Raw genomic sequence first — 26746 nt, 5'->3', positions numbered from 1 at the left:
CACTGGGTGTATGGTTCATGTAGTAATGATATGCTTAACTGTTGTGAGATATCTGTACCCTGCGAAGATGTATTGCTGCGACTGCGTAATAAAAAACTGAATGTCCAATAGCTAGCAGGAGAGATAGGCGGGACTTCCAGGCAAGGAGAGACCACTGGGCAGAAGGTGGGGTCACTAGATAGAGAGGAAGCAGGATTGTAGCACAGAGTAAATGTAACTGAGCCACATTTAAAAAATTGAGATTAAAAGATATGGGTTAATTTAAGTTATGAGAGCTAGGTAAGAACAAACCTAAGCTAGGCCAGGCTTTCATGTTTTTTTGTGAGCTGTCAGTCCAAAGAAAAAATCTGACTACACTTCTTTAAACTGTGCTGAGTTGTTTGCTAAAGGAATTTTCCATTTGCATTTCCAGAGGCAATGTGTCAGGGTTTTAGCCCCACCTCCTCGCCAATGCTCACTGGGCCTACTCATGGCTCTCAGGGAAGCTCCTCCTTCCACTTACCAGTGAGTTACAAAGGATCAGACACAGGACACAGATGAGCATCCTGGTGAAGTGTCCTTAGAACCGAAGCCAGAAAGTTCCCCCTGTGACAACATCTGTCCCCGTGGCTTTAGAGAATGCTCTATAATTTTGTCTGACCAGGCAAGAAACTCTCTAGGCCCCGCAGTTTAGGGATGCCTAGAAACTTCAACATATAGGTATAATTGATTATTCTCTCAACCCCAGCCCCTCGCTCTTCCTCAGAAGTCAAGGGTGATTATAATTAAATTCAGGCAAAATGACAGTAAAATAACCCACAGGCGTGATCACCACAGGTCAATCAGATGAAGGCAATTCCTCAAACAAGCTTCCCTTGCTCCCAGGTTACTCTAGTTTGGGTCAAGATGACCAAAACCCAGCACACTAGACAACTCCTGGTAAACAACTAACAATGCTAAGTAGGAAAATAGTGTTCTATCTTGAAAAGCCTTCTGAACTGTGTTAAAGTTCATGAAAATAAAGCTCTTCTTAAGTCCACAAAGAACTCCTCACATGTCCTTGGGATATAGCTCTGCTAGAACAATGACCAAGTTCACGGAGGACTTTCCCTTCAGCTGAGAAGCTATCAAAGCTGTGTCCAGTCCTTGCTTCCACCTTGTTTACGAGTGTGAAGGTCCTGGCCCTCTGTCATATTATCAATGTGCAGATGCCAGCACAGCTCTGTTGCTATGTCTGATAAGCTTTCCAGATTCAATTAAATCACCCTGTTTGGACTATGTCTCTCCTCCGGGTAGTGACTGGATGCTGCAAATGAATTTTTAATATTTGTTTTCCATTTTCAAACGCCGTGTCCTCCCCAGTGCTTAGCCTTTGCACGCAAACTGTTGGAAGCCCAGCCTTTGCACGCAAGCAGCTGTTGACATTCACCTTTATGTTGATGTCCAGTTACTGGCTTCCCCTGGGGCCAAGCTGTCACATGTCATTGTGGTCAGCACAGATTCCTTCTGCCCTAACCTGATTTATGCAGCTGGTAGGATAGCTTGAAAGAAACTGTGGCTGGGGTGGGATTTGGATGATGGGAATGTAGTCTAGATTTAGGGCAAGCTGCTAACCCTGTGAGATGTGCTGGAGACACAGACTAGCTCCATGTATGAGGAAATGGGAAGCACCCTGGGCAGAGAGGAGCCAGAAGACCTGGGATGCTTCCCTGGATTGGTCCCTCTGGGACAAGTGGTTGGCTGAAGGCCAAGGGTGAGCCTGATTCCTTGATCACCCATTGGACCTTGCAGGATACACAGAGAAAACATTCAATAACAAGAATTAAGTCTTTGGGACCTTAAAAATCCTAGCATATAAAATCATATATGTGTAGAACACGGCAAGTCAGTGTTTGTATTTAGAGGTAAGGACCCTTGCTCAATATTGATGAAATTGTAAATTTCTCTGGACATGGTCACCATTGAGATTCTTGATCACAAACCCTTTCCAAAGGAAAACACAGAGAATGCTGTAGCCAGCCTCAATTCTCAGTGTTTCCCTTCTGATGGGGAAACTCTGGGGACTGGGCTTCAGTCAGGCCTTGACAGTGATTGAGAATTATGGTACAGCCAACAAGGAGTTCTAAACAAGGGCTGTTTCACTGGGTCACTTAGTGTCACAAAGCAGTTAAGCTTACTGTGTTGGTTCCAAAAGGTAAAGTTCTCAGGAGAGCTCTGACTTGGCCAAAGATGTCAGTCGCTGGGTGACCCCTAGAGGAGAAATATGAGCTGACTGCATGCATTCAATTGAATACAAGGAATGTGAGTACAGGAATTAAAGCAATGTAGTAATAGTAACAGTTTAAAAGTAACTTTCAATGGTAGCATTAACTTTTTTAACGTAATGATAGCAGCGCTGGCTAGTTTTATGTCAACTTGACACAAGCTATAGTCACTGGAGAGGAGGGAGCCTCACTTGAGAGAATGTCTCCATAAGATCCAGCTGTAAAACATTTTCTTAATTAATGATTGATGGGGGAAGGCCCAGTCCATGATGGTTGGTGCCATCCCTGGCTTGGTGGTCCTGTGTTCTATAAAAAGGTGGCTTGAGCAAGCCATGAGGAGCAAGCCAGTAGGTAGCATCCCTCCATGGCCTCTGCATTAGCATTTGCCCCCAGGTTCCTGCCTTGAGTTCCTATCCTGACTTCCTCTAATGATGAACTGTGTTAGAGAAGTATAAGTCAAATAAACCCTTTCCTCCCCAACTTGCTTTTTAGCTATGATGTTTCATCACAGCAATAGTAACCCCAACTAAGACAATAATAATAATAATAATAATAATAATAATAATAATAATACTTTTAAATATGGTAGGTGCTGGGGTTGGAGAAATGGCTCAGAACTTAAGAGCACTTGTTGCCCTTGCAGAAGACCTGGATTGGACTTCCAGCACCCACATGGTGGCTCACAGCCATCTGTAATTTCAGTTCCAGAGGGTTAGATGTCCTCTCTAGCCTGTATGAGCACTGCAAACATGGGGTGCACATATATACATGCGAGCAAAACAGCCATACACATGATATAGGTTTTTAAAAGATTTATGTGGGTGCCAGTTGTGCAGGGACAGGTGGATCTCTGTGAGTTCAAGGCCAGCCTGGAGTTCCAGGACAACCAAAGTTGTTACACAGAGAAACCCTGGGGTGTAGTGAGATGGTCCGTCTGTGGCACTGACCACGCCCATTGGGGGTGGAGCCATGGGCGGAGTGACCTGTGGAAGGAGGTCGGAGGGGGCTAGGAAAGGCGCTCTCTTTTTGGCGTGACTCGGACAGGAGAGGATCGGGTTGAATTTCCTGGTGTTCATCTGTCTAGGTTGTAAGTTATTTCTCCCTGAATAAACATCTATTCGGACTATTTGTTTATCCTGATCCTTATTTAACCGCGTTACTGGGGGGACTCCTAAAACATTAGCACAGTAGGAACTAAGCTCCCACTCCACCCCTGAATAGATGTTATCACCCGACCTTGACATTGAAGAATAGGGTCACTAGAGGGGCCATGTACAGGGAAGAAAGGGACTTGCAGCTTTACTCTCTGGTCCTAATGAAGGAGCCGCTACATTCTCAGAATCCTGCCTTCTACCCGAATTGATGCTGGATTCATTTCCCAGTAGACATTTGTCTAAGGGCAGTAGGTACATAAAATAGATTCAATACAGACAATGTAAAATGTAATGTGAAGCCCCATAGCTCCTGTCTCAGAATGCCAATTCTAAGTTCATTATGTGTTATAGACTGTGGATCTGGCTGGTTTTGCTGTTTGATGCTTTTATTTATTTGCAAGGCTTTTCTAATAAAGTTTATAAAGTTATTAAAAATCCACTCTAAGAAACAAGAAAGGAAGGAAGAAGAAAAAAGATAGATAGATGATAGATACATAGATAGATAGCTACATAGATAGATAGATACATAGATACATAGATAGATTTCCTGCTTCATTCTCTCCAAGTAGGCCTAAAGAAATGAAAGCCAAAAGAAATTTGGTGGTGTGTTAGTTACTGTTTTCTAAGCATGAACTTGACATTTAAAACCAGTAAACAGACTAAATGATATGAGTCCCAGCCTGTTTTGTCTGTTTAATACTTGAAATGACAACCCAAGGGGAGTTCCTTCCTCTCCTCGTGGGTCTGGGGAGCTCCTGTGAGAGGCTGCAGTTGAATGGAATAGCACAAGTGACTGTTTTCTGTCTTCGTAGGGTACCCAAAACAGAGGACCACTGCTTCTCGAAATGGGATCACACCCAAGCCTGACCTACAGGCCCGAGAGGCAGAGCGGCAGCTGGCCCAGCGACTAAGGGACAGGTGTGAGTGGCAGGCCAGGCAGCTGGGCCTGGCTCGAGGGGAGCTGAAGAGGGCCATCCGTGGCTTCGACGTCCTGGCTGTGTCCACTCAGCATTTCTTTGCAAAGGTGAGACCATGGCTGTGAATGCTAAAGTTCTTACCTACTTGGGTGCTGGAGCTAAAACAATGATCATTGGAAGTGTGTGAATTGTTAGGGTGTGGGGATAGAGTTGTCATATGAAATCTCCTGCAGCATTCTAGAATATTCTAGGAGCCCAAAACTGGTCAAAGAAACTAAACAACCTTAGTTACAAAAGAGAAAAGTGGGCAACAAAGAAAGAAAAGGATACATACAAAGGGCCCAAAGAGGAAATGTTTGAAAAAGAAAGTGTATGCTGCTTCTTTGCATTTCCAAAAGGACATGGGCACATTCTGGTGTTTTGACTGAGGCCACAAGGAGACAGGACCTCGGGGTCATCTCCCTTGGCTGCTGGTGATAAATGCACTGGGCAGGCCTGAGGGTCACGCTCCTCTAAGCCCAACAGCATGGGCTAGAGAAGGATCTCCGCTGAACACTGTTTCTCTAGAAATGCAGAATGCCCATTTCTTGTCACCAGATGTCTGGGGTCATCCGGATGCCAAGATGTGCTTAAGGGTGAAAATGAGCATTTATTTTAGAGATTTGAATATGATGCCCATTGTTTTTTTTTTGTTGTTGTTGTTGTTGTTGTTGTTTTGTTTTTTTGTTTTTTGTTTTTGTTTTTTTTTTTTTTTTTTTTTTTTTTGCTGCTGCTGCTGTAATAAAATGTCTAAGAATGGGTAGTTTATTTAGAAAAAATAAGTTTATTTTACCTCACAGTTCTAGAGGCTGAATGCCTGAGAGCATGGCTCTAGCACCTGCTGGGCTTCTGGTGCGGGCCTCAGACTGCTTCACCTCATGGTGTACAGCAGCAGGGCAAGCATACATGCAGAGGAGAGGAAGAGAGGGAGCAGAGTGTCTTGGGTTTCTACTGCTATGAAAAGACGCCATGGCCACAGCAACTCTTACAAAGAAAACATTCCATTGTGGTGGCTCACTTACAGTTTCAGAGGTTTAGCCATTTTCATCATGGCAGGGAACATGGCGGTATGCAGGCCAGTGTGTTGGCTACATCTTGCCTTGCAGGCACAGGAAGTCCACTGGACACTGAACAGTATCCTGAGCATAGGAAACCTCAAACCCTGCTCCCAAAATGACACATGTCCTCCAACAAGGCCAAATCCACTCCAACAAAGCCACATCTTCTAATAGTGCCATCCCTGTGAGCTTACAGGAGCCAAGGACATTCAAACTACCACACAGGTCAAGCAAGCAAGAGGAAGGGAGGGGCAGGGCAAACAACTGAAATGTCTAATGCCCACCTGCTCTCTCAGGAGCTAATCCATTCCCGTAAGACAGACAGATTCTTCCTCAAGGCCCCACTTTGTCAGTAGGAGGTTTAGGAGGATCAGCCACACCCAGGTCCTAAGGAGGGGTGAGCGTTCTGCACTCCACACCAGGGTCCTCTGGCATGTGTATATAGCAAGTGGTAACATGGTATCAACGCCTCCCAAATAGGAGAGTATAGTGCCTAAAACTCTAGCTAGTTTAGAAGACAAAACAGCAGGACGTTAAATTGCTCAAGGCCCATGGACTTCTTCCTTAATCACCTGAGCTGCATTGTAGGGCAATTCTTTGCCCTTCTATCCCCTCCCTGACCTCTAGTGGATCAACCCACTCATCTTTTTTCTTTTTTGCTTAAGCTTTCGCACAGAGTCACTTAGTGACCCATTGTTTTAAGCAACAACATGATGCATAGATAACTGAAAAACATTCATTTTTTACAAAATAACCCCAGCCTCCTCTCCAGCTAAAAACTTTCACCCTAGCAATGAATGACCAATTTAGATTTCCCATCTTTCTGGACTGGTCATATTGGTGTCAATGAAGAGTGACATGTATCTACAGTCCATCCCTGCACGAACTAGAAAAGTTACAAATGCATTTTTGATGTGTCTGGGAGGCATGCCTCACCATGGTGAGCATGGGGCATTTGTTTCACAGGAGTGGTTTGCCTTTGGTAGGATGCAGATTTTTCGTGGACTGTCAAGTCTTCGTTAGAAAAAAAAAGGAAGTAGGGTGTTTGCTGAGCTGGGTGACCACAGTTACACTGTGACACTGCCAGCTTATGAGTCATCTTTCCACATGGCCTCCTCAGAGTCACACTAAAGTCTTAATGTTCATTTCCTATGGGTAAACACATCCCAGGGTCCCAAGAGATCCTTTGAAATTTTGTCTTGTGTTTTACAAGTTGAACCTTACAGTACCATAGCAAGTAAGGGTCCACTTACATAGTTTTATAGCTCCCTGCCCCAGAAAACCTCCTTGCTGACTGCCAGTTGTATTCCTCCATAGCATGCACAGGGCTCTTCAGTTACAAGCTCGGCAGGGGTAGCATGTGATGTGTAGGCGTCTCCATCAGACCCCACCGCCACCGCTGGGGCTGCCCAGGCCTGACATGTCAGTCAACAAGACAGACAGTGAACATGATTTTCATTGATTTTTCCATAAATCATAACTATCAACTCCAGACAGGCCTCTAAAACAATCCGTGGGATTTCACCATCCATGCCACATGTGTGGCCATTTCTGATCACCCATCTTCCTCTAAATAAGCTCCAGGAGAAAAGGTGTGGTGGGGTGGCATGGTTGGGAAGTACACAAGCAGAATCTTCTGATGTCATTGTTGGCTTCCACAGCTCATCGGTGTTGTGTGTGGTTTGCCGTTAGCATATGGAACCTATTGGTCAGACATGGATGGGGTGGTCACTGGAAAGGCAGAGGCAAATGCCTGATAGCCTCCAATGGCGGGGCTATCTCAAGATTCAGGGACTAAGGAGCAGTGGCACCCATGTCACTCCTGTGGGAAATTAGACATACTGTTCCCACGGGGAAAATGTCCCTATGTGGGAGGAGGGCAGCCACAAGAAAGCATGCTAACTGCAGCCAGCCACAAACAGAGTCTATTTTTGTGCATTCAATTATAATAAGAGCACACAACTCTTGCAGTCCCTAGTGCAGTTCTCAACCTTCCTAATGTTGTGACACTTTAATACAGGCCTTCATGTTGTGGTGACCCCCAACCATAGCATCATTTCACTGCTACTTCGTAACTGTGATTTTGCTATTGTTATGAATCATAATGTAAATAAATATCTGATATTCAAGATATCTGATGTGTGACCCCTGTTGGGGCGGGTTCGACCCACAGGTTGAGAACCCCTGCCATAGTGTATTGCATGGCAAAGTATGGTGGAATGAAGATTGCTGGCCAGCAGAAATACCACCTGTACCTCTGGGAACCTAACCAGGTCCCTGCCCTCTCTTTCCATATGTCTGCCGTTGTCTGTGATGGCAACAGCAACCTCGTTGTGTGTGCTGTCCCCTGCCTACATGCTTTGGTTCTTTGTCCTGAGTCTTGGCTCTCTCCACTTCGGAATGACAAATGCTACTTCTTTGTAAGGTCGTTGTGAAAATGTAGAGAGTTAATGTCGAGAAGCACCTTGTGGAAATTCTTGAGAGCCATCTTCTGTGAGTGCAAGGAAATCTACAAAGCCCGCCGTAGGGGCTCTGCTCTCAGGAGAGGATTAGAGTGCATGAGATGAGTACTTTGATGTCATTATACAGGTCGCATATCTCTGGTTTGAAATCTGAACTGTTCCAACACCTGAAACCGTTTGAGGACTGACAGGGCACAAGTGTGACATTCCACACTGGAGCTCCTAAGATGGGTTGCACTTTTAAAATACTGCATAAAATTACCTCTACCCTATGCTTCAAGAGTGCATACAAAACTTAAATGAACTCTGTGTTCAGACTTGGATCCCTGAGACAACTCATTATGTACTCTGTAAAAACATCCCGAATTGTAAAGAAAAAAATCAGAAGCATGTCCATCCCCAAGCATTTTGAATAAGAGACAGTGTTTTGCCTGGTCTATCCCAATCAGTTGCTATAGTAAAATTTTCCTGAAAGTGCTGAATATGTCTCAAAGGACGTATTGAAAATTCTTCTCAGCACTGGGAACAGCATGGAAGCTCAGATGGACTCCCAGTTCTGGCAGAATGGCTATGGAAGCTGTCAGCTCTGACAGCTTCACCTGGTGCCCAGGGATTCTAAGATGTCACACTTAGGTGCCAACATAACCTCGCACCTGCCTACTCTTAACAGCTCTGCCCCTGCAGCCGGTCATATTCCTCAGCAGGCCAAGCAGACCTGCCGAAAACATGCTTGCAAACCTCCAGGGATGTGCTAATGAATATGACCCTCCCGGGCTCACTTCCCAGGGTCCCGCTGACAAGCTGGAATCTTTCATTTTTGTTGTTCCTCCAAATGCTACCCTGTAGCACCCTCTAATGGTCACTCCATTTAACAGCCCAGACAGTGATCCTTATCACAAGCAATGTTTTGCATTAAACAAGCTCTTAATACAAAAGTATGGAAGGAATACAAACCCAAATTTTCATCATTGTACTTAAAATGTATCAGCATTCTACTCTTCTAGCTTTGTGTGTGTGTGTGTGTGTGTGTTGTTAATACTTAGAGCTATATAATTTTTTAAATATATTTCACCTGCAATAGCAGAAGCTCTTTCTTGCTTGACTGCTTCTGCCATGTGAAAGGACCTGAGGAAGCCCTAACCCTAACCCTAACCCTAATGCTTGAAAAGCTTGAAAGTGAGTGTGGTTCCCAAATAACAGCCTAGCTCTGATCCAGCTGACTATCATGCCTGGGGTCCTGGAGACATTCTAGCTCTCACTGAATTCTTCCAGCTGGTACAGCTGTCATCTTTGACATTTGGGGACATGGAGGGAGATCTGCAGGTCTTGGATGGCAATATAGAACACGATGGGGCCAACAGCTGTATCTTTGTACCATATATTAATCCTCCTCCAATCCCTCCCAGCCTCCACACTGCTGCTCTGTGTGAGATGTGGGGGAGGGGGAAGCATAATTACAAATGCTGGAACATGGTAAAAACTGGATAGCTATGCATACTGCTCCTAGCAAATGCCTTGAGGCCATCTTTGGCCTGTTGCCCTTACAACACACCAAGTGAAAAGAGGAATTCTGAGGAGGACCAGTCATTGGGAATATGTGTGTGTGTGTGTGTGTGTGTGTGTGTGTGTGTGTGTGTGTAAGGGTAGGGAGAGCCGGCAGATCTGAGGTGAGCAGAGAGAAAAGCAGAGCATATGTGTCTGCCTCCCTGGTGGAGGAGTTCTCTCCCTCTCTCTTAGTTCTTAGTGCACCGTTGCTAACATCTGAATACAGTTTTAAGCCCTGGCTCTGTTTGAGAGTACAGCATTCCTCTGTGAAGATGCCGCTCCTCATGGTGGAGCATCTCCAGTGTCTTCATTAATGCCCCATAGTACCTGCTCTCTTCTCCCATTCAGTCAGGTAGGGTACCTGATGAAGCAGAAGAGAGAAGATGGAAGGAGAATTTTTCTTAGAGCAAATGTCCTTCTGTATATATGTTTCTCTTATTGGTTGATGAATAAAACACTGATTGGCCAGGCAGGAAGCATAAACAGGGCTACAAGAGGAAGGAGAGAAAGGACCTCAAAGAGATGCCATGTAGCCACCAAAGGAGTAACAGGTCCGGGCATTCTCTGGTAAGCCAAGACCACATGAAAATGCATAGATTAATAGTTGTGGGCTAATAATTAAGGCAGAGATAGCAGGTAAGAAGCCCTAGCCATCAGCCAACAGTTTTATAATTAATATAGCGTCCGTGTGTTTATTTTGGGGCAAAGTGAATGTGGGACCAGGTGGGACAGAAACTCCCATCTTCAGTTTGCTGTCACCATCAAGTCCAGTTTTAAATTTTGGGTAGATACCTGCCTTGTAAGCAAGAGAGAAGCCATATTCCACCAGCTGAAGGACTTTTCACTTCCAGGCACCCCTTCCTCCTACTCCCCTCACCCCTAAGTACGTTCTTGATCAGTAGGGACACTTAACCAGAAGCAGAAGCAGTCTGATCCTTGGAGCCCCCTTAGTCACCATAGCACTGTGTGCCTTCCAGCCTGTATCTTCTGTGTGAAATTGCTAAAGAAAGCCTTAAAGAAGCCGTGAGGACAGTCAGTCGGCAGGGAGTGTGGTGGGAGATGCTAGTGGAGTGGTATGTGTGAAGCAAATTGATCACTCCCTGAAGTGACAGTACAGGAAAGCTGTGTGTCATGGAAACAACCCCTGCAGTGAGGTCCCTGCTTTTCCTTGTAGGACTCTAGCCAGAGGGATTTCACAGCACAATCTTCAGATACTAAAATGTTCCTCAAATCAAGAGGTAAAAATCCCCCCAAAAGACCCCTGCTCTGGGATGTTCACAGAACAACTAGAAAATAAGTCAAGAGAGTTGAGTCATCTCCCTGTTTATGAAGACCCTCAGTCCCAATGCCTGATGTACCTCAACTTTATTGATGATAGTGTAAACTTCATAATCAGGTGCAGTACAAGGTGAAAACCCTTTGCCTTATCAGTTCATCTCCCTTGCTTTGTGCATTTGTTTACCTTTTTCTATTTTGTGCATCTGTTTATCCTTCCAATGAAATGGTATCCTTTTATCACAGGTAGACACTGTGTAGGTAGAATAGTGGTTTTTGTTGGATGCTTTAGGAACCCAGCCAAGAAGTCCTATGGGCCTGCTTACCTAGAAACGACATAAGAAGTGGGTGATGGGCAGCAGAGTGTTCATGGAAGACTCAGGAGAAGACAGGACAGTGTGTTAAGAGCATCCCTGCTCCTCATGCAGGAGCCAGGGTGTGAGGAAGGCCCCCAGGAGACAGGTGATGTGGGAAAGGCTGAGGAAGCACCCCTGGAGAGTCAAATGAGAGAGTGGTTCCAGGCCAGGTTCCAGGCCCTGGGTAAAAGGATACAGAAGTAACATGTAGCTAGAGTTTAGTGTTTGAGAGGAGTGTGAACAAAGAGCTACTTAGTAAAAGCGTTACTAAGTGTCCCTGGCTGCTTGTGATTAGGTGGCAGAGCCTGCCTGAGAGAAGTGGCAGTGGTGCCACCTAGAGGGCACTGACTAGAAATGAAAATCTGCGCTCAGAAAAGTCACAGTGCTCCACCTTTGGGGGTGGCTGGAGGGGGAGCCAAGAGTGTCTCCTCCTCTTTTTTCCCCGTGTGGGACACAGAGCACCTCATCCCTCAAACTTAATTGCAGATCATTTGAAGCTGAAAATACACAGCTTCCTTCGTCTTGCATTTCATTCCCGACCATCAAATCATGACGACAGGGAGAAGCTATGTGGTGTGACATTGTGGGCAGTTGGCCTAGGAGTCATGTCATGAATGCAATTGTGTATCACGCAACCCCCTGAACAGTGACCCACACCCATGGTCTGGTCCCTGAAGAGAATAAAGGCCAGCCATGGAAAACGGTTGAAAGAGGTTAGTTCAACCCTATCAATAACTGCTTTGAATGTGAGTGACTTGATTAAACACACTAAAAGGCAGAGGCAGTCTGAAGTTACTTAATGAATCTAACTATATTCTGTCTACAAGACTCTCAATTTAAATATAAAAATAAAATTTAAAAATGTTAAATATAAAAATATAAATATAAAAGCAGAGAGGCAGAATGGATATATAATTTAATATTTTATTAATTCTTTGCAAATTTCATACATTGTCATTTGATCATATAAGATGGCTATACTAATTTAACACTAAGCTGATGTCATAGTTTTTTTTTTTTTTTTTTTTTTTTTTTTGTCAACTTGATACAAGCCTAGACAAACCTGGGAGGAGAGAATCACAACTGAGGAATTGCCTCCATCAGACTGGCCTGTGGGCATGTCTGTGGAGCATTTTCATAATTGCTAATTGATGCAAGAGGGCCCAGCCCACTGAGGGCTATACAAACCCTAGGCAGGCAGGCTGGAGCTCTATAAGGAAGGTAGCTGATCGAGCGAGAAAAAGCAAGCTAGTGAGCAGTGTTCCTCGGTGGTTTCTGCTTCAATTCCTGTCTTAGCTTTCACCATGCACTGTGATGCGGAAGCGTAAGCCAAATAAACCCTTCCCATCTCCATGCTGGTTTGGGTGGATGATTATTACAGCAACAGAAACCTAACTAGATCAGCTGCCTTGAAACCAGGAAGACTATCAGGAGGAAATACAGTATTGCAGGGAGGAAGTATCTGTTCATGAAAATCCAGAGAAGGTGTGAATTTGGCTGTGGGCATGTAGGTTACTGAAGTCCAGTGACATGGGCATGACCCAAGAGTCCTATTGCTTCAAATGAGAAACTGCTTTAAAAAGTATACAATTTAGGGGGAGGTAATAATAAGCTTCAGTGTGTAATGGGCATGACTCTGCCCTTTGTATGTTTATGAACACTATTTCATTTAATCTTCATGAAGGTATTTCAACCCATTTCACAGATAACGTGGGTACCCTTTAATCAAATCATGCCTTGTGTATTATTTTTGTCATCATGTATTTATCAAATGCCTGCTAGATCACAGAATAATAAAATGGAGATAGTCCGGGGTCTCTTAGAAGAGCACAACCCCACGCAGCACTCAGCAAAGTTCCTCATCTGACCCTCCTAGCATTGCCAGGAGGTAGGCAGGAAGCCACAGGTGCTGCCATGTGACAGCCCAAGAGAGGGAGAGAGGTCAGTAAACAGTAAACTCCAAACCACGAGGATAAGTTCTGGAGACCTGCTATGATGGTGGGTGTAGTTCATAGCTCTGAATTGCATAGTTTACACTTGCCAAGATAGATGATAAGTACACACTGAGCACACACCAAAAAGGGAGCCATGTGAAGTGGTGGTCATCTTAGTTAGCTGGGTGCTAGTGATTTCACCACGTGTGCACATTCCAGGATGTTAGATTGCAGGTTAGTATACAGTTTTTATTTGTCACTAATAGTAAAGCTGGGAGAAAGATATCATGCAAAGCACCTGCCTCCAAATATGGTCTGTACCCTCTGCTATTCTAACTGGTATTTTATTGACTGATGGGTCACGTGAAACTTGCCAGTGGTCAAAATAGTAAACAGGGGCATTCTGCTGTCACTGTAATATGTGAGTTATTGATTACATATCTCCACTTCTGACCTTTTAGAGACAATAGGTCTCTAAAAATATTTTTTAATATGAGTGATCTGAACATGGGGGCTCACATCTTTAATCCCAGCAAGTGGGAGGCAAAGGTAGGTGGATCTCTGTGAGTTCAAAGTCAGCCTTGTTTACATAGTGAGTTCTAGGACAGTCACAGCTACATAGTTAGACCCTGTCTCCAAACAAACAGAAAAGAAAGAATGATTGAAAACTTCTCGGATGGAGTTACAGAGATGCCTTGGAAGAGATCAAGAGTGCTTGCTATTCTTCCAGAGAACTGGAGTTTGGGTCCCAGTCAGAGGCTTACAACCACTGTCTCTGGCATCTGAGTGAACCTGCACTCATGTGGTATACACACATAGAAATGTTCACATAAATAAAATAAATCTTTTTTTTTTAAAGAAAACCTACAGATTCAAGTTCTATAAGCCTCAGAGAGCTTATAGAGATCTGTGCCAAGAGATGGCCAAGCAAACTATAAAAATAGAAGATAAAATACAAAAATCTGTCAAAAAAAGCAATACAGGGGAGAATGGCTGTATACTTTCCATGCCTCACTCACAGTGGCCAGACACTGATTCTAATGACATGGGGAAAGATTAAATTCTCATGTTATAAGTCTTAGGCCAAAACCTGAAAATGTGAGGTATAACAGAAAAAAAAATAAGGGATAAATAAAAATGGAATACTCCTTTTAAAAAAAAAAAGTTTAACACAGAAGAAAGCAGGGATGTGTAAGCTGAGGTAACAATCCCATGTGTAAGCTGAAGTAGCTATCCCACATGTAAACTGAAGGAGAGATCTTATGTGTAAACTGAGGTAGCAATTCTACCCACCATGCTGACTCTCCATCAGCTATGGTAGCATAGTCCAGATGGCCACTGAGCAGCAGCCATGAGCTCTGCAGAGGGCATGATCTGAAAAGGTTAGTTATTCAATGTATATGCATGTTTTACCTGCACATACATTTGTGAGACAGTGCATCCAGAGGCCAGGAGAGGGCACTGGATCCCTTGGAACTGGAAGTACAGATGCTGTGGGTGAGGGCTGAGAACCAGCCAGCACCCTTAATCCCTGCACCATCTCTCCACTCACATTTGGAGGAGGAATTGCTGATGTCACTAAACACATTGTAATGTAATCATTTTCTCTGGACCTTTTAGGCCCAGTGTTATCACTCAACAAGATTCTCCCATGATTATATGCACACATAAAAATCATTGTCTTAAACATCTTTTCATAACAGTCAAACTGACTTAGCAGAACTACCATAATAGACACTAATATTGTTCCAAATCAGGTGGCCAATGTGTTTGAGGCATCAACAAAGCTTATGAATATGCAAATTATCTTTGTTGATGCAAGATAATGCTTGCCATTCCCAGGAGAGTTAGCAAAAGATGAAGGGCAGGCGTGATGTCTTAAGCCTTTTTTATCTCAGCTCTCAGGAGCCTGCATCAAGAGGCTCACATTCAGGCCAGCCTGGGCTATGTTGTAAATTCTAGGCCAGCCTAAGCTACATTGTGAGACTCTGTCTAAAGAATTAGAGAAAGTAGAGGTATGGTTTTAAATACTTAGAAAAAGTTGATCAGTCTTTATCGCGTTTGTCAAACAGTGATCAAATACAAGGAATCTACTTCTGCATGGGTAACTATGTGCCAAGAATTCCATTTCATAAGCCATATGCTGAGGGAAGATGTGGATCCCAGCCTCATGCATTGGTGACTGTAATTGTTGGATGCACGTATTTCATGTGTCTACGCTGGCAAGTTGTACTGCAGGGATTTTGAGTCTCCTTTGAGAAGGTCAGGACACTGTCCGTGTAGCTTCCCTACCCTGGCACAGTTCTAGATGTGAATGAAGGTTTGTGAGCCCAGTATGTGGAAGCTACTAGCATGCTTGCAGAACATTGGGCCCTGCGATTGAGGTGAATGACTGTGCTTTGGTAAGAATAGTGAATCTCTTGAAGATAACAGAAAGTACTAGTGGATTTTCAGGGCCATTGACTCCCAGTGCACACACCAGCAGTGTGACTCCTGGATTTTCAGGGTGACAGACTCCCTCCACACACACCACACACACCAGCACCAGCAGTGTGACTCCTGGATTTGCAGGATGACTGACAAACTCCCTGTGCAAACACACACTAGCACTGTGACTTGTGATAAGAGTTCTGGCTCTCAGAGTGGAAACCAGAATGAAGGAAGATAGGAGGACTTGAAGAGACTGCATTTTCTGTGCTAAGCAAGAGAGATGCTAGGGACTGGGAAGATGGCTCAGCAGTTAAAAGCACATACTGCTCTTGTACAGAACCTGAGCTCATTTTCCAGCTCACAGCTCCTCCAGTTCAAGGGAAACTTGACACCTTCTTCTGGCCTCCATGGGCATTGCACTCAAATGTGCACACGCGAGTACACACACACACACACACACACACACACACAGAGAGAGAGAGAGAGAGAGAGAGAGAGAGCATTTAAAATATGTTTTAACTTTTAAAGAAAAGAGAGAGGTACCAAAGAGAACCTCCATCCCTGAAGAAAAGGAATTGAGATACCCAAGGGTAAGGAGGAATGAAATCTGAGCAGGAACAGGAAGCTGTTCTACTTTAGAGTCTACAAAATCATTGAGATTTAATGAATTCTTCTAGGGAAAAAATCATGAAATCTTAAGATTTTAGAAAGGTGATGGTCATGGTGCAGTTTGCTGTATTGATCCTGCTCGTGGAGAAACTAAAATTTTAGGAAAACTATAGTAAGAGAGACTGGGTAGAGATCAGTGGGAGAGACTTTGTGGATGTATGCAAGCCCATAAGATCCCTAGCAACACACACACACACACACACACACACACACACACACACACACACACACGCATACACACACACAGCTGTGCAGAACGTGAACGTGGATTTGAAAGTGAAAATGGGAATTAGTGAAGAATCAAGTCCTCAAAACAAAAATAACAACAAACAGGTTAGAGAGGGAGAACATTGAAGTTTCTCTAAAGTAAAGAACAAAGTACCTGGGGACACAGGATACTGGGAGCAGATGAGAAGACTCAACAGGTGTTTTGGAAAATGAGATTTGTCGTCTTGGTGTGGACATGGGTGACTGGCTCACAAAACAGGCCAGTGTTCCAAGGAGTAAGGAGTGTTGATGCCGCTTGCCCTCTATGGCCAGACACAGTCACTCCATGTGAAGTCCTGGGATATTTCCTGGCTCACAGACACCAGAATGGTAAGGAAGCCCATGTCTATGGTGAAGAATGTGCAGGAGAAGAATCACTTGGAAAAGAAAGGAGAGGCAGTCCCATGCTTGGTAGGAAGCCCAAAGATTTGCCTTCTGATGGAGAAAAGCTTGTAAAAGGGACAGGAGACAGTGTCTACTTCAGCCCACCTAGTTTGGCTAGGGAATTTGCCATGGCTTATTTCTTAGAGTGGTATGGTGTGTGGTTCAAATGAGTGGAATCATGATCTAAGCCAGTATCTCTCAATGTGTGGGTTGCGACCATCTTTGAGGGTCAAATGACCCTTTCACAAGGGTCACATATCAGATATCCTGTGCATCAGGCATTTATATTATGATTACAGTTATGAAGTAGAAATGAAAATAATTTTATGGTTTTGGGGTCACCACATGAGGTATTAAAGGGTCACAGTTTTAGGAATGTTGAGAACCACTGATCTAACTTTGCTAAAAACAGTGGTTGACCCCAAATGCCTGTAGGACATTTTTGACTCTGTGTGTTAGAAATATTTTTAATAGGCCACATCTCTGCATTTGACATAGTGTCTGTTGTGTTGAACTTGCAGAACTGGATACAGAGTACATGAGGCTTCAGAGCTGTGACAGCAACTAAGTACATGAGAGGGTCTTCCAGATGGCCCGAGAAAAAGCCAGTGCTCAAAGAGGCTGTCATAACTGTGGATACACAGTTGGAAGTGACAGCTCCAAGGCCAGAAGGCATCCAACTCCCCTCTGCTTGTTCCCCCTGCTCCACTGTTTACCTTATGTTTAGAAGTGTTTGCCTGCATGTATTTATGTGTACTGTGTACATGTAATGCTTGAGGAGGCCAGAAGAGGGCATCAGAATCCCTGCAACTAAAACTAAAGACAATTGCAAAGAGCCACGTGGGTGCTGGAAACTGAACCTGGGTCCTCTGCAAAAGTGACCGGTGCTCTTAACCTCTGAGCCATCTTCCCAGCCCCATCCACATAAGGAAAGAGTAGCAGCAGTATATGAGCCTCTCTCATGGCACCCATTTGGAGGGGCAGTCTCTGGCTTCTGGCATGTTAGCATCAGAATGACAAACATTCCCTGACATAGGACATTCATGACTCTCAGTTGGCAATAGAGGATGGTTTTGGAGGTATGAACGCACTCGTGCTGTCTTGAATTTATCTCATTACCTGATGTGGCGTGTGTTACACTTGCTTCATGTTTGTAGAAAGCAGTTTCAAAGTGTAGACTCCCCAAAAGGAAAGGGACTCTTGCACCCCCATTCATTCCTCTAGGGGGTGCTCTGACAAATCCAGTGAGTTGTGCTTTGTTGACTTCCCCATTAACTTCTCTTTTGAACAGGATACTTATTCTAGAAAGAATACATTTGGGGAGATTAGTTCAAGGGCACTCCTCCTTCACAAGCATGGGAGAAATAAGTACAGAAACATGTCAACAGAGAGCTTCCCACAGTGGGGAAGAACTGTGACTCTCCATGTCTGCAGGCTCTTCCAAGAAACTGACATTGATTTCAAGAGAATTAGAGAAGAAGGGAGTAAAACAACCTGGACTATCTTCTGCAGCTGGATAGAATCCTTTCTGCAGCCGGTGAAATGCAGCTTAAGTCCTAAAAGGACAGACATCTGGGATTTTGTCCAGATTTGGGGGGGGCAGTGCCAAGGGGCAGCAGGAATAAATGGGGCAGACAAAGGAGCCTGGGCACAAGGAGAGTGAAGTTTGTGGTTGTGACAAGGAAGCAGAGAGCTAATCGTAACTCAGTGAAGGGGAAGGACTTGTCATCGTGTACACCAGCTTCAGTGCTTACAGCACATACCACGACTCAGTGGAGTAAAGAGCAGAAAACATTAGCATTTACTCATGCTTGTTTGTGATGTCCACCCCAGCCTTTGGGTAGGTGCTAACTACATCCCGCTTTGGGTTAACCCTGCACTGAGTGCTGCTATTGGCTTAGACAAATGGGTTCCTTTGGCTAAAGCAAACCAGGGCTAGGATGTGAGGCAGGAGCACTAACAGTGTAGCCTGTGTTCTCGGTGACATTCTGCAGCCACCTAGTGAACCGTGCTGGGACTGAAACTTAATCGGGGAAAGTAAAAGGACACACAGTAGAGAAAGCGCAGGATTGAAGAGCAGAAGCCAGGCTCAGCCCTGGCCACTAGCACACAACTTCTTCTGTTCCAATGCCCTCATCTGTCAACTGAGTCCCTTAGGAGGGAAACTCGAGACCACACACAAGGAAATGATTTGAAATACCATCGCTCCATGTAGATGACCCAAGAACCATCTAGTTTCCTGCTCTGGGCTGAAACTATTCAGGGTTGGGGACATAGCACAGGGCCAGCAGGCCACACTTTGTGCCGTCTGGTGAGGGGAGTGATCAAGTGACAGGTGCCAATAGGAAAAGCAATGTTGGGGAGTGTGGCTCTGCATGTATGCAAATGCAGAAGAAAGTGTTCCTGGAGAAACGTTGCAGAAGGCGAGGCGAAGGTCTACATGTGAAAAGCACACAGGTGGGAGGGGTCATGGCAGCTCCGTGGAGTGGGAGAGAGCCTAAGGAGACTAGGTGGAGCCCTGGGTGGGGGAAGAGCAGGCTCTGTGGGGCCTGAGCTGTGATGGGGACTGTGGTCACTAAGAGCAAAAGAGAAGCCTCTGAGTGGAGGGTGACCCGAGCCCGCATGCATCTGTACAGCAGATAGGTACAGAGCCCAGAAGAGATCCACAGCAGCAGACTGCATGGCAGCAGGCAACAGGCCCTGGACCTAAGTAGGACATGGACATGGCGAACGTTGGTGGGTGGATGGAGAGATGTTTGGGAAGTAAGCTTGGTAGGAGTGGGAGTATGCTGGGGGGGAGGGAGGAAAAGGAGGAAGGTTAATCTCTGCTTGGGGACCTCCATCAGAGTCATGCCCCTCAGTGGGAGATGGGAATTCTGGAGCATGGTGATTTGGGCTCCCAGTGTACTCTGAGATGCAGGTGGAGACATGAAGTGTGAACAACGCCCTTAAAGCCACCCAGCCAGCACGTTCCACCTGACATGGAATATAAGGACTGAGGACTTGCTGTGGCCCCATACAACTTGGGTCATTAAACACAATTCTTTCCCTTATGGAATTGACCTCCTTCTTGAGATCAGTTGAAGACATGGCACACCAGCAGTAAGTAAATTTCCCTATAGACAGAGTTTCTTTCCTGCCTGGTCCCACAGCCATTCAGCCCCAAATAAACACACAGAGACGGATGGCTCAGGCTCCTTACTGACTAGCTCTCTCATAATTAGTAACAAATTTCTATTAAAATATGTATTGCCTACAGGCTGTGGCTTACCTGTAATCCGGCATGTTACTCCTTCAGCAGCTAACGGGCTTCTCCCTTGTAACCTCTCCTCTCCCTAGAATTCTTCTGATTTAGTAGCCCCACCTGCCTGACTACTGGCCAATCAGTGTTTTATTCATCAACCAATAAGAGAAATATATATACAGAAGAACATCCCCCATCATTTCTCCAAATGAGACTGTGCTCTAAATGAATGGTGGAGCCTCCTAGAAAAAGCCAGCCCCAAAGCCTGGAAGGGAAGGCCTCTACCCAATATCCCGAGCAAGAGAACCTTTGGAGCACTCTGCTGTGCTAGGAGGCAGTGGAATGATAGACTGCTTGCTGTAGTGTGTCTGTGGATAATGTTTGCTCTCTGAGTCCAGCCATGAATACAGACATTTGTTCTTGGCCTGAAGAGATGACTGTGGTTAAGAGCACGTGCTGCTCTTACAGAAGACCTGGATTCAGTTCTCAGCACCCACATGGTGGCTCACATATACTCCAGTTCTGGCAAATCTAATACCTCTTCTGACCTCCATGGGCACCAGGCATGATGCATATGTGCAGGCAAAACACTCATGCACATCAAAGAAAGTAAGTCTAAAAATAAAAAGACTATATGTCTTTGACTTGTTGGCTGCCTGTTTATTGGCAGATGACAATCCTATGTGCAAGTGACATGAATGTTGTGTACATTTATCTATGTCTCACCCCATGGAAGGCTTTCCAGTCAAAGCAATATTGTTAAATAGATGAGGGGACCTAAAGGAAAAGGAGAAAACACAATGTCTAATTTGATTCAATCTGTTGGTGATACTGCTACAGAATACTTGAGTCTGGATAATATACAATGAAGATAAATCTTCTTACAGTTTTGAAGGCTGGGAAGTCAGGGTGATGGTACTGATGTCTCACACAGGCATTTTTATTGCAGAACATGGGGAGGCCCAGAGAAACCCTTTTATTGAAACATTAACCCACTGTAGCCTAAACACAACCCACTAGGCCCCACTTCCCAATATTGCTGAGTTGTAGATTAAGTTTGCAATATTTGAATTTGGGGGATCACATTCAAACCAGAGTAGGCTTTTTCATAATTTGAGGTGCCAGAGTAGCCAGGAGATACCCTGTAAGCACATCCAGATGTCCTGCTGCAAGAGAGAATGGATGGCTTCACTTAGACAAGATGTGGGTAGGGATGCTGCAAAGGGGAAACAAAGAAGAAGCCTATGGGCTTCTGTAACCACATCTCTGGGATGGCTTTCCATGCCTGTAACAAAACACTTGAACTAATCAACTGAAAATAGGAAAGGTTTATTTTGATTGACAGCTGTAGATGTCTCAAGCCATTGAGTATTGCTTTAGGGCCTGTGGCAAGGGAATGCATCTTGGTAGAGAGGGCCCTATGAAGCCAGTGACTCAGCTCAGGAAGGCCAGAAAGCAAAACAGAGACAAGGGGCTGGACCCCAGTATCTGGATGGCTTCTCACCAAGGCTGGCTCAACCTCTTAAATTTTCTACTACCTCCGCAATAGCACTCTGCTGGTTCATTTATGTCAACTTGACACCAAGTAGAGTTTAAGAAGAGGGAACCTCACTTGAGGACTTTCCTCCCTCAAATGGACCCATGGGCATGGCTGTGACATTTGATGACTGATGTGGGAGGGTCCAGCTCACTGTGGGTGATGCCACTCCTGGACAGGTGGCCCTGTGTTGTCTAAGAAAGCAGGCTGAGCAAGCCAGGGAGAGCAAGCCAGTAAGCAGTGTTCCCTCATGGCCTCTGCATCAGTTCCTGCCTTCAGGTTCCTGCCTGGAGTTCCTGTCTTGACTTCCTCCATAATGGGCTGGAAGCTTAATGCTGAAATAAGCCTACCCCTCAAGCTGCTTTTGGGTCAGTTTACTGACAACAGAAGCCAAATCAGGACAAACACCATGAGCTAGAGGTGAGGCAATCGACACATGGATAAAGGGCCTTTGAGGTCCATGTCTTCACACTGTAACTCTCGGGATGGGAATTTCCATCCTAGTCTTTCACTTTGTGTCCCTGCAACATTAGCTCCACCATCTTACTTCCTTCTCTTTTAGGTGACAGAGACATGCAAGGTGTTGTAAGTCGAGCCGAAGGTGCTTGCACCAGGACAGAGTGGTACACGAGTGCCCTCCCCTGCCACACCCTGCAAGGGTTATGCTGATGAAGGGGCTCCAACTTCTCAGTATTCGAGAAGGAAAAGCTGCAGCCCCCGCCCCCCTCCGGAGGCCCAGCAGCATTCAGTCACTGTCCTTAGAACCATTAGCACACTCAGAGGAAACATTCATCTTTAATGTCCTTGCTTTGGGGCATATTACTGATGGAAACCACACCAGTGGTTCAGGGGTGGCCATTGGAGGTTCATCTTTATGACCTATATTGAATATAATTAAGCCTGGAAAGGGGATAGAGTTTTAAAAATGCTTTTATGATAATGAATATTTTTTGGTGTTTTGTTGTTGTTGTTATTGTTCGGGGGTTTTGTTTTGTTTTTATTTATTTATTTGTCATTACATCACAGGAAATCGCCAGAGTAAAGGGGGGAAATTGGCAGGTGTATGAACAAAACATCTCCCTTGTGTGGGTAAATTCTGTGAGAGGGTGTTCTGGGAGAAGGGAGGTCTTTTCTTCCAGTGGGGAAAAAAGTTCTCATAACAAAGTGGAGCAACGCTGAGTTACATTTTCTTGCTCAAGCTCGAAGGGGAATCCACTCCCTTGGCGCGGCCCACACCGTCTGAACTTCTCATAAATCATCATGCATGCCTCCCAGTCAGTTAAAACACACTGCTTTCTGTGACCCAGAATCTGACCTGCTTTGAGTAGAGAACCTGATGTGTGTTTTCACGCTCCGCATGCTATTTTAGAACATACCACAAATCAAGGCTGGTAAGAAGGGGTCACGTGTGATATCTCAAGTCCCTTACAAACTGTCTGGGTCCCATGGAAGCCTAGTTAAATAAACCCCTTCCCCACACCTCACTCCTCCCAAGCATTGTGTTCTGTGGTTTGTCCCTCTTATCTTCAGTCCTGACACTTGACATGAGAACCCTGTGAAGGAGCTGCCATCTTGCCGGGGGCATCTTGCAGACAGCCAGAGCTTCCAGCAGCTGGGAGATCAACAATGGCAGCTCCCAGTCTACAGCCCCAGACATTTGTGCTGGCTTCATTTTATCCCTTTACCTACAACAGTTCCTTCTAGCTCTGTTAATGTTGGTAACCTTAAAATATCCAGCTTAACAATACAGTTGGGGGCTGTGCTGTCGGGCTGTAATGCTGGTGTTGAGATCCCTCTCCCAGTTGCAGTCATCCAATTCTTAGTTTTCTTCAGGGATCCCTGGTGGCAGGGACACTTCTCTGGGTTCCAGGGTCCAACAGGAAACAAGATCAACATGGACTTCAAGGTCACTACTTGTCACTATGAGGCAATCTCAGGTGCATCCTAGGACAGGTTGCAGATGTGCGAGCCAGTGAGAGACATACCAGGTGAGTTCTCTCATTCAACGCATGTTCTCGGGGTGGGGGGCACACAGAAGACCACATCTGATCTCACTGCTTCTGTGGCTTTGTGAATGATAGCGCTCATAGCAGGCACTGGTTCTGGGGCCTAATTGCCTAGACAGAGGAAGTGGTCAGAAAACAGACATGGCAGAAATAATTAAGAGAGTCCTTACTGCTTTCTTCTTTGGCATTTTCTCATTTCTTTTTCCTTAGAAGGCAGCTCTTGAGAATTCTTTTAGCCTCTCTCCAGTCCCACCCCATTCCCACATAGCAGTGGTCCCTGTATTCTCCATCACTGAAGTCATAGCGCAGGCACTGTTGCTAGGCGCCCCTGCCCCTGTGCTAGGCGTCCCTGCCCCTGCTGTTGATGGCTGTTTGTCCTCCTCCCAGGCTTAGGAACACTTGTGTTTTAGAGAACGATTACTTCATGCTAAGTGAATGCACACAGAAGCATCGGGATCACAAAGCCACCCTGAAGTTTAGAAAGGTCTGTAGCCCTCTGGATAAAGACGTGACCATCATCTGAACTTTTTTATCAAACCCTTCCTAGCACCCTGACCCATCAAGCCAGGTAAATGCCATCCCTCTCTGCCTTAAACAGGGAACCCATCTCAGTGAAGAAGAAACGCCATGGCATCTAGCATAGCACAGAGGTCCTTGGTAAATGCAAGAGGGAAGAAGGGATTGCACATGGAGGAGGCTTTGAATATATGAATTGATTGAGCAAATTTAAAATTCAGTTTGAGTCATGTGAGAAAAATGAACAAAGCAGAAAAGAACATGCGGAGGTGTTGGGCTTCTGCCAGGTACAATCTGTCCCTCTGTTGAAGGAAAATCATCCTGACACTGACATGATAGGGTAGGCCATTCAGGACCACTATGGTCAGCATCAGGTCCTTTACAATAGGAATTAGCTTCCTCCATGACAGCAGACAGCAGGATTAATAGGAAATGAGCAGAGTTAGGGGTAGTAAGTCACTAGGAAGAGAGAACCATGGTAGTGGGGTTCCTATACAGACTTCTGGGACTTCAAGAGAAGACAGGACAGTGTGAAAAGTTATGAGGGGCCCTCGCTATAGCTGTCAGCCCAAGACAAGACCCATTCATTGACCAGGCCCAGACAAAAAAGAGGGCTCCAGCTCATAGAAGCCCAGTTAAAGTTCAGTTTGATTCCAAGTTACAATTGTCACAGCCTAATAATGTTCAACTCTAAAATACACTTGATGAACTAACAGATGATGCAGTTTCTCCAGAAGAGCACCCAGACCACCCCCACCTGGTCTCTGTCTCTCTGGGTCCCTCTCCCTCTCCCCCCTTTCTCTTCTCTCGATCCTCCGTCCCTCTCTCTCCTTTCACCTCCCTGCCCTCTCTCTACTCTCTGCATCCCCTCAACTGTGTGTGTGTGTGTCTGTATGTCTGTCTTTTCTTCATTCCCTGCTGCCCCCAGTCAGGTCAAGGCCCTGGAGGCTGTTCAGACAATGACAAAAATAAAACAAATATGACCTATAAGATCAGTGGAACTTCACTTAAAAACCAAATATATGATTCTTGGGCATAAATCATTGAAAATTATTCAATAAAATCATAGCAGAAAAGTCTCTAAATCTAGGAAAGAAGATAGCTGTGCAAGATACATTTTTAATATCAAACAAGACTAGACAAGGACTTCCATTCATTATGTTATAGATTGATCTCTACACATTAATAATGCAGTGACTAGAAAGATCAACTAAACCCCCCCAAAACTCAGCAGCAAACAGCCAGAGTTAAGTGGCATTGTAGTTCAGATGGGCTTGGCAGACATCTACAGAGTATTTGACACAGCCACTGAAGAACACACATTCTTCCCAGCAGCCCACAACACTTTCCCTGAAGTAGTGCACATTTGAAAACACAAGCCAAGTCTTACATAAATACAAGAAAATAATGGCTGGAAAGACAGCTTATTAACTAGGACCACTGACTGCTCCTGCAGAGGACCCAGGTTCAGTTCCCAGCACCTATGTGGGTGGCTCACAACCACAGTTTCATGGGTCCTAATGCCCTCTCTGGATTCCTAACACCCTACACACATGTGATACACAGACATACAAGCAAGGCACTTAAAGCCATAAAAATAAAGAAATGAGTAAATATTTTTCAAAATTCAGAAATCTCCAATGAAAACTTCATGCTTCTCAAGCCCCTCAGAATTAAGAACAAGCCAAACCCACAATCAGTAAATGAAAATGAATAATAACAATGGATGAAAGCAGAGATTAATGAAATAGAAGTAAAAAGAGCTATACAAAGAATAGGCTTTTTGGTAAGATAAATGAGGTTGATATAACCTTAGTCAAAGTAGCTAGAAAGGAAGGAAGAAAGAACGAAGGAAAGAAAGGAAGGAAGGAAGGAAGAAAAAAGAAAAGGAAAGATTAAAATAACTAAGGTTCTGATGGAAAAGGAGGCATTACAACAGACACCACGCACACTCAAGATCATTAAAGTATGCTTTTGGAAATCTATTCCAGAAATCTGATAAAAGAAATGGATAAATTTCTACATTGAAAATAAAGAGTTATAAGCAATTTAAACAGATTGGTAACATGCAGTGAGACTGTAGCAATAATTGAAAGTCTTCAAAAAAAAAAAAAAAAAAAAAAAAGAGCTGTGGTTTATGGTCCAGATGAATTCACAGCTAAATTCTACCAGATGTTTAAACAGCTGATATCAGTGTTCCTTGAACTGATTCATACAATAAAAAAGAATAAAAACAAAGGCACACTTCTAAATTAATTCTATGAGGCCAGCATTTTCCTGATGTTAAAACCAGATTAACGCCTCTCCCATTCACCCCTCACCACCTGTGGCAGGTGCCAGAGCTAACCCTGCCCTTTACCAACTGAAGCAATCCAGGATCTGCACCTCACCTAAACAGCACGATAGAGCTGACCCTGTTGACAGGGGTGCTGATGAGCTGGCCCCAAGGATGTAAGCAAGTGTTGGAGACCTGGCTCTGACCCTCATCTGCCACATGGTAGCATGGGCAAAGGAGAGATGCTCTTCCCCCCCACCACCTCTCACTGCCCATGGCAGATGGGAGAGCTGGCCCTGAGGTTGTGAGAGTGGGAGAGCTGCACCTCAACTGGGCAGCACAGTAGGGCTAACTCTGTTGGTGGAGAGGAGGGTGAGCCAGCCACCAGTGTGTGAGAGCAGGAGAACTAGCTTTACCCCCTGCTGCTTGCTGCAT

At 44.9% G+C, this 26746-nt stretch overlaps 1 protein-coding gene across 1 annotated transcript in view; it reads left to right on the top strand.

Annotated features, from left to right (window-relative positions):
* The window catches only part of Mtus2 (microtubule associated scaffold protein 2), a 104220-nt gene that overhangs the window by 20747 nt on the left and 56727 nt on the right, over window positions 1-26746 (top strand). Inside the window, exon 3 of the mRNA XM_051205169.1 lies at window positions 4210-4421. Coding sequence (XP_051061126.1) covers window positions 4210-4421 — 212 coding nt within the window. The remainder of the gene's footprint in view (window positions 1-4209; window positions 4422-26746) is intronic.

This window comes from Phodopus roborovskii, unplaced genomic scaffold, assembly GCF_943737965.1.
Source record: "Phodopus roborovskii unplaced genomic scaffold, PHOROB, whole genome shotgun sequence".
Lineage (NCBI taxonomy): Eukaryota > Metazoa > Chordata > Mammalia > Rodentia > Cricetidae > Phodopus > Phodopus roborovskii.
This window is presented reverse-complemented; position numbering and strand designations above follow the sequence as displayed.